This window comes from Pongo pygmaeus, chromosome 21 (assembly GCF_028885625.2).
Source record: "Pongo pygmaeus isolate AG05252 chromosome 21, NHGRI_mPonPyg2-v2.0_pri, whole genome shotgun sequence".
NCBI lineage: Eukaryota > Metazoa > Chordata > Mammalia > Primates > Hominidae > Pongo > Pongo pygmaeus.
The window spans coordinates 7,960,365-7,976,981 of NC_072394.2; the positions used below are offsets into that span (position 1 = coordinate 7,960,365).

A 16,617-nucleotide genomic window follows, 5' to 3' on the forward strand; every position below is an offset into this window, starting at 1 on the left:
TGGGTTTTCCCAACTCAGCTTGAGGTTGCAGGGGGGCAGCTGAGGATGGTGAGCAGGACCCAGATGATGGACCCCACTGCTGTCCCAGCCTCCTCACATATAGTTTGTCTCTTTGGTGATAACACTCAGCTTCCTCTCAGTAGGTTAAAAAAAAAAAAAAGAATGAAGAACAGGACTATTTGGCCAATATACTAGCTAAGAGAAACCTTGGCGGCAGCTAGAGGGCTACTGCCCATTTGACAGGGGCCATGCTTCCAAACACAAATATTAACCTTGGCAATCTGACTGTCTTCTGCTTCATGACTTACACAGTGCTTTCTGGGGTCATGTTTAAGTTGGGAAAGAAAGAGGTGAAGGAAAAAAGACACAAAGTCTCCTGGAACAACTGAGCTTTTGATTTCTAGAGAGTATTTAACTGGTACCAGTGTTCAAAATCCACCCTGGTTAAAGGCCACTACTTTTCTGCTTTTCTTGGGCAGAATGGATTGTGTAGATAAATCCGAGTAGCTCCTCCTCCTGGGATCCTGAGGCTGGAGATAACAAAAAACAAAAATGTCAACACCTGGATTTTTGGTAAAGATGGCAAAAGCACTCAAGTGATGACTAATCCCCATGACTTGAGACTGGGAACCTTGGGAATCAGCTTCACAAAGCAGGAAGATGTTTTTCTACACCATAGTCTTCCTCAGTTGAGCCCACAGCCAATGAGCCTGCATCTAACCTCATTAGCGAAGCCAAATCCAGAGGATGGCAGAGATTCCGCCCACAGCACTACGCTAGCAGCAGTGCCTATAGGGTGTATCAGGAGTTCAGTGCATCCAGCGATGGAAGGGGAGAGTCCTCCTGACAACCTCAAGGTTGTCGAGGACAGCAAAACTCAGCATTAGTGCTGGAGGCTTTGAAACTGGGGGTCCCAGACCTCAGCAGTCATCAGGGCTTCAGAGAAGCCAGAAAAATATATGGTGCATCTGTTAAGTCATTGTTTAGTGGTTTATGACACGGTTATCTTAGTTCCTCAAGATACATATAATTTGGGGCCCCTTTCCAGGAGGGCATTTCAATACACCATTTGAACCAATGATTCCACTTTTATTAATCTGCCTTTAGGCAATAATCAGGGCTGCCTGTGCAATCTTAACCACTTAGAAGTTCGAGTGTGTTCATAAGAGTGAAACAAGAATTGGCTAAATACATTATGTACCGACAAGAAATATGTAGTCATTTAAAATTATGTCCTAAATAATTTAATGTGAAAAGTGTTGATATGGTAACTGAAAAGGCATTATGAAACAGTATGCATAGCATGATCCTGAAATGACTGCAAAACACTGTGTACAGTACGATGCTGTTTTTGTTTAAAATGCCTATATGTGTTTATACAGTCACAGAAAAGAACCCTGTGAGGGGAGTCCTTCTTTGCTTCCCACATTCCTGCCTCTACTCACAAAACAGGAGCTTTTTCCAACTCTTTGGCTTTTTCAAGTACTAAGGAGGAAGTGCCCACCGGGGAGCAGACCCTCCAATTTAGACAGAATGACCTATTGGTCACATTAACACACGAGTAGATGGGAGTCGTTGTGCCTGAAAACCTAAAACAGGAACTCCTCCTTTCCTGGGCTCTCCAACCCACTCCCTGAAGGCCATAGGTCCTTTTCCTGCCCAAACACGTCTCTTCTTTCTGGTTCTAGAGTCTCAGATTGTCTTGGATAAGTGAAAACACTCATGCTCTCCCTGAGCCCCAGTTGCCTCAATTTGAGCAATTAGCAAAGCTTATTGGCCAGTCACAGTGGCTCACACCTGTAATCCCAGCACTTTGGGAGGCCAAGGCAGGTGGATCACTTGAGGTCAGGAGTTCAAGACCAGCCTGGCCAACAGGGTGAAACCCCGTCTGTACTAAAAATACAAAAAATTAGCTGGGTGTTTTGTGGCACTTGCCTGTAATCCCAGCTACTCGAGGGGCTGAGGCAGGAAAATCGCTTGAGTCCAGGAGGCAGAGGTTGTAGTGAGCCAAGATCTCACCACTGCACTCCAGCCTGGGCAACAGAGCGAGACTTTGTCTCAAAAAAAAACTGATAATTTTTATTCCATTTGCCTCAATTCCTCACAAGTGCCAGTTAGACTCCTGGAGGGGAAAAGAAATGAGTGGTAGAATTCAGTCAACAATTCAGTCACCTGAATTCAGAATGGCATAAGGCAGTGGTTTCAAGAGATATTTGCCCCCCCAGGAGACATTTGGCAATATCTAGAGCCCCTTTTTATTGTACCAACAGGATTAGGGATTGAGGAGGGTGTTGTTAACAGCATCTAGTGAGAAAAGACCAGAAAGGCTACAAAACACCCTACAATGCATCATCCAACCCAAAATGTTGAGGTAATGACAATGTTGAGAAACCCTAGTTTTAAAGATCTATGCCAAAGTGTTAACAGCAGCTTGTCTTCTATTTTCTATATTTATAATTTTTCTACAATATTTGTATGTTGCTTTACTAAAAAGGAAAACAATAAAAGCTACTTTTACTTTTAAGATAAAGTGGCTATAGCATGTCAAAAGTTCAGATGTGGCCAAATGTTGGTGACTGTTGATAAAGAAAATAATAAACCTGGTTCTTACCAACAGCCCTTGGCACTCTTTGGAACCCCCTGTGGAATGAAAATAGTGACTAAGAGGAAGACAGATTGGATTTGATAGTGTCTACTCATAGACATGCATTATTAAAAAAGAAACTTAGCAAGGCAACCCGTGCCTAGAGACCTAGCCTAGTGGATTTCACGTTGGCTGACTTTTTTTCTGTTCACTCAAATGGTATGAATTTTTAGCTGCTGACACCACTATATGGGTGGTGTGGGGCATGCCAGGGAGCATCTAGTTCTGTTATTATGGCTGGCCAGTCCTAATTAAAAGACTCCCTTTGTCTTGTCTTCAGGACTTCCAGACATGGAATCGGGGCTTTATTTTTGGCTCTGAGCATCTATGCTGCTTCCTGTTATGTTGCCAGATTCACATGTAAGCTAAGGCAGCCCTAGAGGAATATTTCCCTCCCTTTATTCTTATTCCCTAGTACAGTTCTGGACCCACAGCCAATCAAGTGTATCATAGAAGAGCCAGCAACTCTGACGTGCAAAACGCCTATGTCCTGCCACCCCCAACGTGCTGGTATTTTTGACAGTCCTCAATTAGAGCAGTACGGTTAACTTCAGCCTGTCATTTGTGTGGGTTAAGCTGTTTGAAAAATCCTTGAGGGATCAGCCAGTGGTGGGAGGACGATTTTCCTATAAACAAATGATGGAACCTCGATGTCTGGAAGATACTAGCTGTGGTTTGGTTCCTGGGGCCTTTTGAGGGGACAGAAATGTCAGCTCCCTTCTTCCTTGGCTCTCTGGGCTGTCTCACAGCTGGAACTGATGCTCTCCATTCCAGCACTGGAAGACCCTCAGGAGGCCTCCGGACCACAGAGATATCTGGTTCCAGTTTCATTTTATCATTGCTAGTGCTAAAGGTGTAACATTTATCCCCAAGTGACTATATAAAATAACTTCTTCAAGGGAGTTCCTGGGTATGAAGTTAATATAAACACTTCAGAATAGCTAGAAAAGTTTATTTTGATTTTAGAATAATGTTTCACAAGGACTGAGTCACCAAAACCACTCTTCCCGTAAGTCCATTTCACTGGGAGAATATTTATACAAAAATCCTTAATATTGGGGGCGTGGGAGGGAAAGTGTGCAGATAATCTAAAAGGAGTTTAATTCAGGAAGAAACAAAGAAAAAAAGAAGAGGACCAGCATATCCAGTTTTGTTTTACGTGATCTGAAATTTTATCTGATCTCTCAGTAGATTGTTACCAAAATCCTGATATTAGAAAGAAGTTTCTATCCATTCACATATCACATGATAGCCTATGTAGAAATTTGCAAGAAATCTACAAAAAGGCACCAGAATTAATACATGAGTTTATCAAGGTCATAGGATACAAGATCAGCATTTAAAAATCAATCATATGTCTATACATTAGCAATCAACAACTGGAAATCAAAATTTTAAAAAATAATACAGTTTAAAAAGTACATAGTCTGGATATGGTGGCTCACACCTGTAATCCTACTACTTTCAGAGGCAGAGGCAGGAAGATCTCTTGAGCCCAGGAGTTTGAGACCTCACTGGGCAACATAGGGAGATCCTGTCTCTACAAGAAATTTAAACATTAGCCAGGTATGGTGGCATGCACCTATAGTTCCAGCTACTCAGGAGGCAGAGCCCAGGAGGCTGAGGCTGCAGTGAGCCGTAATGGTGCCTCTGCACTTCAGCCTGGCTGACAGAGCAAAGTCCTGTCTCAAAAACAAAAACAAAAACAAAAACAAGATGTAATTATGTATACATTTTAAAATATATGCAGAATCTGTATAATAAAAATTACAAAAGACTAATGAAAGCAAAGAAGATCTAAATAAATGGAGAGACATACTGCATCCATGGACTGGAAGACTCAACAATATTAAGGTGTTAATTTTCCCACAAGATGATTTAAGGATTTAACTAAATTTCAATCGCCATCCCAGTTAACAATCTTTTGTACACATAGTAACACTGACTCTGACTCTAAAATTTACGTGGAAAAGCAAAGAAACTTAAAAGAGGCGAAAAATTTTGAAAAAAATAAACTTGAAGAAATCACATTATACAATTTTAAGACTTACTTTAAAGCAATAATAATGAGAACCATCACAATTTAAAACTTATGCTCTATGAAAAAGAATGAAAGGCAAGCTACAGACTGAGATAAATATTTGCAAATCACATATCTGACAACTTATCATAATAATAAATAAAGAATTCTCAAAAAATTCAATAGTACATAAACAAAAAGACTAACTTTTAGGTTTATATATATATATATATATATATATATATACATTTTCAGAGACAGAGTCTCACTCTGTTTGTTACCCAGAATGACTGCAGTGGTGTGATCATAGCTCACTACAGCCTTGAACTGCTAGGCACAGGAGATTCTCCTGCCTTAGCCTCCCAAGTAGCTGAGACTATAGGACTACAGGCACATACCACCACATCCAGCTAATTTATTTTATTTTTTGTAGAGATGAGTTCTCACTATGTTACCCAGGCTGATCTTGAGCTCCCGGGCTCAAGTAATCCTTGCACCTCGGCCTCCAAAAGTGAAAAAAAAAAAAACCCTGATTTTTAAATTTTTAAAACCTAAATTTTAAAAGAGTTGAACAGGCACCTCTCCAAAGAAGATATAAGGATGGCAAATATATGAAAAGAAGCTAAACATCATTACCTATTAAGGAATAGGAAACTAAGTCCACAATAAGATACCACTAGACACACATTAGAATGGCTTAAAAAAATTGACAACACCAAGTTTTGACAAACGTGCAGAGCTAATGAAACTCGCATGCATTGCCAGTGGGGATGCAAAATAGTATAACCAGTCTGGAAAACTACTTGGAACTTTCTTAATTAATTAAACATATACTTACCATATGATCCAAAAACCCCATCCCTGGATATTTATCCTAGAGAAATGAAAGCCTATCCTCACACAGACACCTGGTCACGAATGTTTTATCATCTTTATTAATAAATTTCCAAAACTGGGAAAAACCAACACATCCTTCAGTGAGTGAATTTGGAATACTATTTAGCAATAAAGATGGTCCAAGAAACAAATCAGACAGATGTTAAAGGCATTCGCTGCATAAAAGAAGCCATTCTCATATAGTTACATATTATATGATTCCATTTATAAAACGTTCTTGAAAAGGTAAAACTATAGGAACTGAGAATAGATTAGCGGTTGCTTGGGGTGAGGAGAGAATTTGCCTCTAAAGGAGTAGCATTGTGGAATTTGGGGGGCTGTTGGAACTGTCTGTACTATAATGGTGGTAGTGGTGGTTACTTATATCTATACTTGTAGTGTACTGTTTACACATGAAAATGTCAATTTTACTCTATATAAATTGAAATTTTTTCAAATTTGAAAGTAAGCTTTGTGTCACCATAGAACAGTGCTATTTAATAGAACATTTGATGATGGAAATATTCCATATTTTGTATCCAATTCTGTAGCCACTAGTCTCATATAACTAGTAAGCACTTGAAATCTGGCAAGCATGACAGAAGAAATGAATTTTTCATTTTATTTAATTTTACTGAATTTAACTGTAAGTAGCCACATACAGCTACTAGCTACTGTATTGGGCAGTGCACCCACAGAAGACTGAAATTTCTATATTGTGTTCCAGAGCTTATCCAACTCGTGCTGATGCAGAAAACAGGAATATCTAGAATAATGAGAAATCAAAAATTCATTACATGTATGCTCATTAACAATGCACTAACTTTTAGGCCGGGTGCGGTGGCTCAAGCCTGTAATCTCAGCACTTTGGGAGGCCAAGGCAGGCGGATCACATGAAGTCAGGAGTTCAACACCAGCCTGGACAATATGGCGAAACCCCATCTTTACAAAAAATACAAAAATTAGCCAGGCGTGGTGGAGCACGCCTGTAATCCCAGATACTTGGGAGGCTGCGGCATAAGAATCGCTTAAACCCCAGAGGCAGAGGTAGCAGCGAGCCGAGAACGCACCACTGAACTCCAGCCTGGGTGACAGAGCAAGACTGTCTCAAAAAAAAAAAAAAAATGCATTAACTTTTAGATTTTATAGCAGATGTTGCTTGCAGGTTAAAGTTTTCTGAAATTTGGGCTCAAGTAAATTTATATTCCTTCAGCATATTACATTCAATGAAGTGATGGGCCTGTGTGCTGGAGCAGTCAGAAGACACACGACTAGCCTGTTGGGTGGCAGTAGAAGCCAGTCTGTGGCCTTTTTAAATTGTCATAAGTAATTCAAAAGCCAACCATGGCATGTTGACTAGCTTGGGTCAACCATAACAAGTAAGGATGCTGTCTCTCAGACATTGCAGAACCATTGAACCAGTGTTTTAAGATAATACACAAGGAAATACAGGATTCTTTACAATCCAGTCATGATCACATCTCACCACTCTCTATATCTACAGAGGAATTTGTAATTTCTCCATCATGCACCTCTGTTGTTTGCTTTAGCTGTCAATTCCACATGGAGTTCCTTTTCTACTCTCTCTTAGTGTGATAAAAGATGCCTTCCGTGGGGTGGGCAAGGTGGTTCACATCTGTAATCCCAGTGCTTTGGGAAGCCAAGATGGGAGGATTGCTTGAGGCCAGGACAGGAGTTGAAGACCAACCTGAGCAACATAGCAAGATGCTGTCTATACAAAAGAAATTAAAATAGTAGCCAGGCATACTGGGCACCTGTAGTCCCAACTACTCAAGAGGCTGAGGCAGGAGGATCTCTTGAGCCCATGAGCTCAAGGCTGCAGTGAGCTATGATGGCACTACTATGCTCCAGCCTAAGTTACATATTAGGTGACAGGGCAAGGTTTTGTCTCAAAAAAAAAAATGCCTTCCCTGTCTCTGCTGTAGTGTTCCCAAACATTTGAGTATCTCCCAGTCATTTGAGTATCTTCCTTATCTTGTGCCTTGTCTCCATCCTTCCTATACTACTACTCACCTTCATATTTTTAATTTGGCTCACCTTCATTTACTTAAGTTTGTCTTAAGCAATACTATCTGTGACATTATAGGTTTCACATGCTAGTTATATTTTTGCTAACACACATTAAGTAAATAAATGTATGTATAAGGAAAGCTATTTAGCCATTCATGCCCTAACATAAACTCACATGCCAGTGTGAGACACATTCATCAGCTTGGTAACAACTTCCATAGTTTGCTGGAGTATCTACACCTCCAGGAAGTGGGTGATTTGCCCCCTACTGCTGCAGCAATAAGGCACAAGTCCTGTTCAGGGGATTGGAAGACTGTTTGTTGGGTAAATCAACTGCCCAGGCTCTGACATTTGAAATTCCTCCCACAGAGCATCTGGCCCACTGCCTGATTCTACTGGGAAGCTCCCTTACATATAAAGCTTTCAATCCTATTTTAAGTACTTTATTATAAATAGTAACAGAGAGCCAAAGACCACCAGACATTTGAGGAATGCCTCCCACATAAAAGACAGAAACTAAAATAAAGAAAGAGGAAAAAAAGGAATATGAAAGACACAGAAATCATGCTGGGTTCAGAAGAAAACTTCAAAAAGTCTCACAAAACTTAAACATCCTTAGATTTAAATGAGAATGTGTTGCATCTATGAGACAAGAACAAAGTACTGTCAAAATAATGAATAAGGTAATAAGAAAAAAACTCATCAGTTTTTAAAAGGATAGCTAATTTTTTTGAAATCAATAGAAAGCTTGGAAAATAAAGTAGATGAAAACTCCCAGAAAGCAGAACAAATAGACAGCAATTTTTTAAAAGAGTGATAAGATGAGAGTCTTGGAGAAATAATCTAAAGATTCAAGATCCAAATAATAGTTATTCCAGAGACGTAGAGAAAAGAAAGAAGGAAATTATCAAATAAATAACTAAAGAAAAATTCCATGTTGAAGAACATGTCTTGAGATCAAAACAGTCCACCAAGTGACCCCCACTCTGAGACTCATTGAAGTAAAGAGAAGATCCTAAACACTACCCCACAGAAAGAGAAATGTCACTTACAAAAGATTGGAAATGAGATTTCCATTGCACTAGTCACAGCAACCTGTGCTAGAAGACAATGAAACAATTGAGTTTTAACCAGAAATCTACAAACAGACAAATTACAAATAATTGTGAGGGGAAGAATAAAGACATTTCCAGACACATTCCTAAACTAAAAAATAATTGCCTCTCATGTGATCTTTCTTAGGAAACCATTAAAGAACATAATCCTACAAAAGGAAAAAGTGCGCCAAGAAAAGTGAAGGATGTGGAAATCCAGAAATGGAGATCATAAGGTGATGGTGAAGAAATATTTCAGGATATCCACTGCACAGCAGTCCTAAAGACTGCATCAAAACAGGATGACGGAGGGGTCTGGCAGGGAGGTCTTTAGAGAAAAAAAAAAAACGGAACAAAAAAATTATATGTTTGAGCTTTTGGAAAAGCTGTCAGTGGGCATTGGCAGATCTAATGGATAAAATTAAGGTGAGACTTAAAAACTGCAGCTGAAAAACAACAACAAAATAAAACATTGTATGAGAAAGAGAGTCATAGTTCCCTACTTGGTTCTAAAGTAAACCATGTTTATCAATCATAATAATATGAAGAGTGACTATTAATTTAGCTCAAAATTGTGATGTTATAATGTTAGGAGAATAGAGGGAAAGGAAAAGGGGAGCAGGCATATGGCGGTATTATGGTCTTAACACAGCAGGAAGTTAGCACATAGGGTCTCAAAGGGATAAATCCAGAAAGAATATAAGCAAATAATTTTGAGCAGTAAGACTTGAGCATAGGAAGGGGTAAGGCCCTTGCTACTATGGGGCATTTATTTAATGTTTAAGTTATATCCACATATGTTATTTTAAAAAAATCTTCTAAAATTAGAGAGAGAAATTATGGTTCCTGGGATACAGATCAGAGAGCAAAGATTTAGTTGCTGAGAGGACTCATAAATTGCAGCAAAACCATCTTTCTAAAGGATCCTTTCTGCAACACTACCTCCAGATGATAGGACAATATTACACAAGGGAAGACAGGGAAAACCGTGCCCAAGCTCCACCCTCTCCTTTGAGAAATTCTTGGCTCAGCTCGCAATACTAAATCTTTGTTCCATGGTGTTTTAGGACTGCACCCTTTGAAGGTGAGATGTTTATTTTCCATGGCTAGAAACTTTCCTACATCCCTACCCACTATACATATGACTGAGGAATTGCACAAGCCTCAGCGTGCTTTCTCCGACACTGGTATGTCAAGTCCTGGCTGCAAATTATGTGTAATGTGATGGCAATGGTGCCTTTGGAGTGCTCCATGGACTGGCTCTGTCTTTCATTTCAACCAGTTGAATGGCTCACCATATAGCTAGGGATCTGATGGTGGGGGAATGACAACTTAATTTAACTGCACTTAACTGCCACTGTGTAATTCTTTCTGTTCTCCCAAGCCCCTAGTCCTGTATTATCTCAGTCAAGGAGATCCCCCAGTTCCAAAGAGTCCTATGGAGATTTCATAGGACTCCTTATATTGGCCAAAAAATAGCTATGTTGATACCATGTGCAAACTTTCTTGTAACTCAACCACTATTGCTTCCTAAATGGTGACAGCTCATTACAGTCATCTGCTATTACACTAAAATGCTGTTGGGATTTCATCTCACTCTTTATTCCCACTGGATATTTGGCAGGAGAGCTAAGGTTTTGTCTAGTAAAGCAATTTTAATTAAAAAATAGAGAAAGGACAAAAAGAGAGAAGCATCACAATTCCATATCTTGATTTGAGGATGTGCCGTTGAGATGTTAATATCTTACATAACAAGAGGTTTTACGGCTTAAATTCAAGAGTTGGGAATGCAGCAGCTGGTATCCCAGTCAGGTCTACAGTTTTCCCAGATTTCACAATGAACAATAGGAGCAATTGTTGTAAAGCACAGTCTCTTCATTCAGCATGGAAATGTCAGGGAAGTAATCTACCTTTCTATACTCAATTTTAGGGAACTGGGTTTTGGAATTGAGGAGCTGCCTGCAGCCCAGCCTCGTAACTTACCTATCAAAACTAAGCCTAGCTCAACATGACTTTACTGTTTGTTCCAGAAAATTCTTGCCCAGTAAATAACTTGAATGTTGGCCCCAAGAGCTTCCAGAAAATCTATTTTTTCAAACAATGAGCTATCAATCAGCCTCCTTTCTCAGGCCAACAGATTGCTTCATGGAGCAGACCTTCTTGCTTATCAAAGCATGAGATGCTCTAGAACACTTAACTTTTCTGGGTCCTTCAGGCCCAAGCTATTAAATCATGAACTTTGCCCAGATGAAATCCCCACATTGAAAGGCCTGCCTTAAACCACTCAAAACCAGATCTGAAACTCTATCCATATCTGCCCTTGACCTCTTCCTTCTACAATACCACCAAGAGTCTGTCAAGGTGGTGCTGTCCCTCATGGCAGTAAGTAATAAACCCAGCTTGGATTCATCAGTGGAGTACTTCTGTGGTCTTTTTGTAGAGTTGGCAGTTGACAAACACATGCAGATTTTCACCCTTGTTTGTAGAGTCACAACTGTTAGCTTGGCAGTCTTGCTCTGTTAGCCCCTTTTCCAGTTCTTTCAATTATTTACTCTTTCATTCAAATGTTTATTGAATTCTACTGTGAGCCAAGGGATATAAGAAGCTTGGTTCCTCATTCCATGGAGTAGGGAAGGAAGACACAAATCAACAAATCATATAAATATAGATGATACTAAATTGTGCTAAATGCTATAAAGGAAGAGTGTGGGATGGCAGAAAAACATTTCATAGGCTTACAAAGATCTGCAAAGGATTAGACCATTGGGGCTGAGATAGGAAGAATTAGTAATCTCCAGATAAGTCTCTGAAAAGGAAGAAGGAAGACCTATTCCAATCCAAAGGAACAACCTGCCCCCCACCCCCCACCCCAATTAGGCTACGAATTCATTAGCATGCTCTTCAATTCCTTTATCTTCAGGATCAGATAACTATTTTGTTGCTTCTGGCTACTTGTTTTTCACAACAATGAAAAAGAAAGATAAATGTGCTTCAAATAACTGAAGAGAAAAGACAACAAATCCATGTTTTCTCACTGTTAAACTCCCTTTTCTCTGAGGTTCTTTAAACCCCAGGTAAGAAGGAGTCATGATAAAAATGGAAGATCAATGGCTCTGCAAAAAAGTCTGGAAACTGCTTATCGTCTTATATAAATGTAAAATACCATATAGCCCAGAATTTTCATTCCTAGGTATTTACCCAAGAGAAATGAAAACATATACCCACACAAAGACTTACACATGAATATCTACAGCCCTGCTATTCTTATTAGCCCCAATATGAAAACAACCCAGTGCTCAACAGTAGAATGGATTAACATTCAATGCAATACTATACAGCAAAGAAAATTAATGATCTACTACTACATGCAACAACATGGATGCATCTCACAAACACAAGAAAAAAGTCAGACTAGAATGAATACATACTACATGATTCTGTTTATATGAAATTCTAGAAAAAGCAAAAACATCAGTGGTTGCCTAGAATTAGAAGTAAAGGGAGATTGACTGCAAAGGGTGTGAAATAGCAAGAAATATATATATATATTTGTCTCTCCCCCTGTTTCTTGCACAGAGCTCCTAAAACCTTTATAACTTCCTGAGAGATAGTGGTAGGGTGCTAAGAGAATCTTTTGTTCTAATATTTGGTCTCTGTACTGGTTCCTGAGACAGGGACCCTAATACTCTTGTAGATTGGGGTGATCTATGGGAATCTTTTGTTCTAATATTTGGTCTTTAACCCCAGATCCTAACATACTGCTCTTTAGATTTTTGTGATCCTGAGTGATGGGAGTAGCTGGCACAGAGCTCCCAAATCTTTCGGAATTTCCTGGGTGATAGACGCATCTTTTGTTCCAATGAGACAACTCTTGTTGGGCTCCTAAATTGGGGGTGGTCACCAGAAAGACCAAATCATGATTACAACCTTGGAACTTTCAGCTCCACCCACACTCTTTGGAGAAGAAAGAGAGGCTGGAAATGGAATTAATAATCAATCATGCATACATGATGAAGTCACCATAAAATTCCCCAAACTATGGGGTTCAGAGAGCTTCCAGTGGGGTCAATTTATTCATATGCTAGGAGTGTGGTGCACCCTAACTCCACAGGGACGGAAGCTCCTGTGCTCAGAAATATTTGCCCTGTATATAGCTGTTCATCTGCAGTTTTTATTATACCCTTTATTAATAAACCAATAAACATAAGTAAAGTGCTTTCCTGAGTTCTGTGACTCTAGCAAATTAATCAAAACAAAAGAAGGAGTCATGAAAACCCCCAATGTTTTCTGGCCAATTGGTCAGAAGTCTAAGTGACAACCTACTACTGTATTTGCAATTTGCAATTAGCATCAGAAGTCAGGGTTGGGGAAGGGTTTGTGGAACTGAGCCTTCAACCTGTGGGATCTGATCTAGCTCTAGGTAATAGTGTGAGAATTGAGTTAAATTACAGGACACCTAGTTAATGTCCAATGCAGAGTTGCTTGTTAGCGGCGGCGCAGGGAGGGGGAACCCACACATATCTGATGTCAGAAGTGTTGCATTGAGTAGTGTGTGTGAGTGGAAAGAAACAGTTTTGTTTCTTCCTCAGAAATGAGCATTAAGGAATTTTTGGGGTGACGGAAACGTCTCCAGCCCATCGGAATCCATGAGAAAACTACTTACGCAATTTATCAAGAATGCCAATTTCTTCCTATGAGGAGATTTATATATAATAACTCACAAAAAAGGTTTAATTCCAGATAAGGTTTGGGATATTTTTTCTTCCAAATATGCATGCACTAAAACAGACGGATTTTTTTAAAAAAAAAAAAACAAAACATTTTAAATGTTATCTGTTGTGATTATTTCTCAGTGACGGGGTTGTAAAGGAATTTTATTTTCTTCCTTGTCTGCAGATTAACATTTTTCTGGTATATGGATGCCCTGCTTTTGTAGTTCTAATAATAAGAAAGAAAAGTTTTTACCTTTATTTAAATAAAGAATTCCCATTTTGCATTATAAAATGTTTGATGATGAGGAATGAAGTAAGAAGTATGAATGTGCCGGTGTGGGAGCCTGTGGAAGAGAGGACCATGTCATCTCAACTGTCCTGAGCTGAGCAGTGAATTGCGGTCAGGAAGGGGAGGTAATTCCTTAGGGAAGGAAGGGTGTAGAGAGCCAGAGATTAATGGCCCCATGGCCATGGGAGGAGTGACAGAGGCTGATTAAGGTCTTGTCAGTTCTCCCCACATATTTTGTCCCCATAGTGATCAAAGACAGACAGATAGTCAAGGTCCACCTGATATACAGCAGCCTGCCCTGTGTGCCTGCCCATAGGCCTAAGACAGCTGGACTGAAGCTAAGTCTACATATCTGACTCCCGAGATGGGTCAACTTGGTATCTCCCCAACTTGGTATCAAACTTGGTCAATAGACACCTGTGTCCATTGAAAGAAAAGAGAACTTGAAGTGACCTGGGGTAACCGTTTGCTGTTCATTAGATTGCTGTACCTACTGCATTTCCCAAGACCAAATTAGAATGCCCCTTTCTAAGTAAGTGTATTCCTCGTGTCTTGGCCCCACAGCAGGTTTCTGTGCATGTGCACTAGAACTTTCTCCTGTTTGCCACTCTGGCTACAGACAGAACTACTTTTTTTTCTGAGCCAAGTTGAAATGGTTGCATGCCTAAATATTATGAGTGAGCAAGTGAAAAGATGGATTTTGACTGATAATTTTCAGAACAAACAGATCAATTTAACTTGAATAAATATAATTGATGATGGAAAATTCAATTGGACCAAAGAATATCTTTGTCTCTTATTTTCATATTACGTTTGGCTATAAAGTCTTCCATTGGCTCTATCTGGCCAACAATCTACACGTGATTTCAAATTCAAGTTTCTTATTTTCGTAACCTTTCACATTCAACTTGGATCTTTTATACTTATCTGTTTGTTCTTTACTCATTTGATAAATATTTGTTGATCGCCTGCTCTGTGCCAGGAATTATCCTAGACATTAGGAATTGAGTAATGAATGAGACAGGTTTGGTCTCTAGATTCATGGAGCATATACTCTAATGTAAAAGACGGACAATGAGCACCAAAAAAAAGATTATTACCTTTGAGAGAGTTGTGAGTGCCATAATAAAAAGTAAAACAGGATAACAAAATAGAGAGTAATTAGAATGTACACTGAGTGTATTTTCGCTTGATGTGTCATCAAAGGCCTCTCTGAGGTGGTGATAGTTTGAGCATAGGCCTGAATGATTGAAAGAAAAGGAGAGCATCAGGACAGGCAGAGGGAGTGACAGGTGTGAAAACTCCAATGCAGGAACAAACTTGGTGTGTTGAGGGGGCCTAGGAAAGGCCGCGGTGGCGAGGAGACAGTTGACAAAAAAGAGAGGGGAGAGGTGGGTTTGAAGAGGCACAGGGCCCCAGGCCATGGAAGATCTTGTAGGGTATGGTAAGAAGTTTTGGGTTTATTTCACCTGAATGGAAAACCACTGGAAAGTATTAAGTAGGGGAGACGTGATGATTTATGTGTCTTACAAAGTCTGGCTGTGCAGAGGAGAACGGCCTGGGGATAGGAAAGGAACGGAGGCAGGGAGTCTAGTTAGAAGGCAGAAGATGAGACAACACAAGATGGTAGCTTGAATTGAAATGGCAGTGGAGGGGATATTGAGGAAGACAGAGATTCAGGATATGTTTGCAGAGATGAGGAAAAGACGGGATTCAAAGACAACATTTAGATTTTTTTACCTGAGCAACTGGGCAAGCGAGAACAACATCAGCTGAAATGGTGAATTCTGGGGAGAGAACAGGTTGTGGACAGAAGGGAAATAGAAGCCTTGGAATATGTTTTGGACATACTTGGAAATGCTTTATTAGGTGTCACAGTAGAGATGTCAAGTAGGTAATCTGGAGTTTGGATGCAGCTCAGGCTGGATATTTGGGAGGTGTGATATTTGATAAAGCTATAAGATTTGATAAGATCATCTGTGAATAAAAAAGGGCTGAGAACCAAGCCCTGAGACCACCAATGTTCAGAGGTAAGGAAGAGAACAGAAACCATCAAAGGATACTGAGAAGGAGAAACCAGGGAGGGATGAGGAAACCCAGAAGAATGAAGTGTCTAAGAACCCAAGTGAAAAAAGCCTATAATTCTAAACCTTCTACTGCTTCCTACTTATTTCTAATTTCTACCTTTTATCTATAAACAATCCTGTAAGCAGTGTTTGCACTATTTCAGCCCAAAAACATACCACACCCAGACCTACTGAAAAGATATTTATTGTGATTAAGTCTTTGGACCGTAGCCCAACATCTTCCTAGCCACCTATGTGGTTGATTTTACTTTCTTCTGCCCAGGGAAAGGTCAGCCAAACACAAGTCCCTGCATGTGACACAGGTCTTCTTCATTTCACCCAGCATTGACTTCCCTGTACTAAGAAAATGTGCATTTAATAGATACACTCTCTCCGACAAAAGATGGGATCCAGAGAACATTCTTACAGTTGCATACCAAAAAGCATTTCCCCTTTCCTTGTAGAGTCTATGTTTCTCTTGGTACCAAGAGGGTTTTGCCTTATTTGACTACACACACACACACACACACACACACACACACACTCACACACTAACTCAGGTCAGGAATTAAAAACTTTGAGCAGCTCAGTAATTGGTTTTAGGAGTGGAAGTACCAAATGCTACCACCATTCAGCTCTTGCTAAGCCTTGGGCATTGTAACTAATCATTTAGTAACACTGAAAGACTCCTTTTATGGAGGTTTCCCCATCATCAATGAACTCATTTTATATAAATATTTAGCCAGGCAATAAACCGGACAGCCTATATTACTCAACATCAGCCTCAAAAGACCCTCCTGATTTTATATACACAGCATCTTGGTAGAGTAATAGATTTTACACACATGACATAGTTAGCGGTAAATAACACCAGGGTAGGTCAAA

General features: G+C 39.8%; 1 protein-coding gene across 1 annotated transcript in view; it reads right to left on the reverse strand.

Moving 5' to 3' along the window:
- Nucleotides 1–395: 395 nt before the first annotated feature.
- The window catches only part of TASP1 (taspase 1), a 312,488-nt gene continuing 296,266 nt past the window's right edge, over nt 396–16,617 (reverse strand). Inside the window, exon 15 of the mRNA XM_054467672.2 lies at nt 396–530. Within this exon, the coding sequence (XP_054323647.1) occupies nt 429–530 (102 nt within the window). The 3' untranslated portion in view covers nt 396–428. The remainder of the gene's footprint in view (nt 531–16,617) is intronic.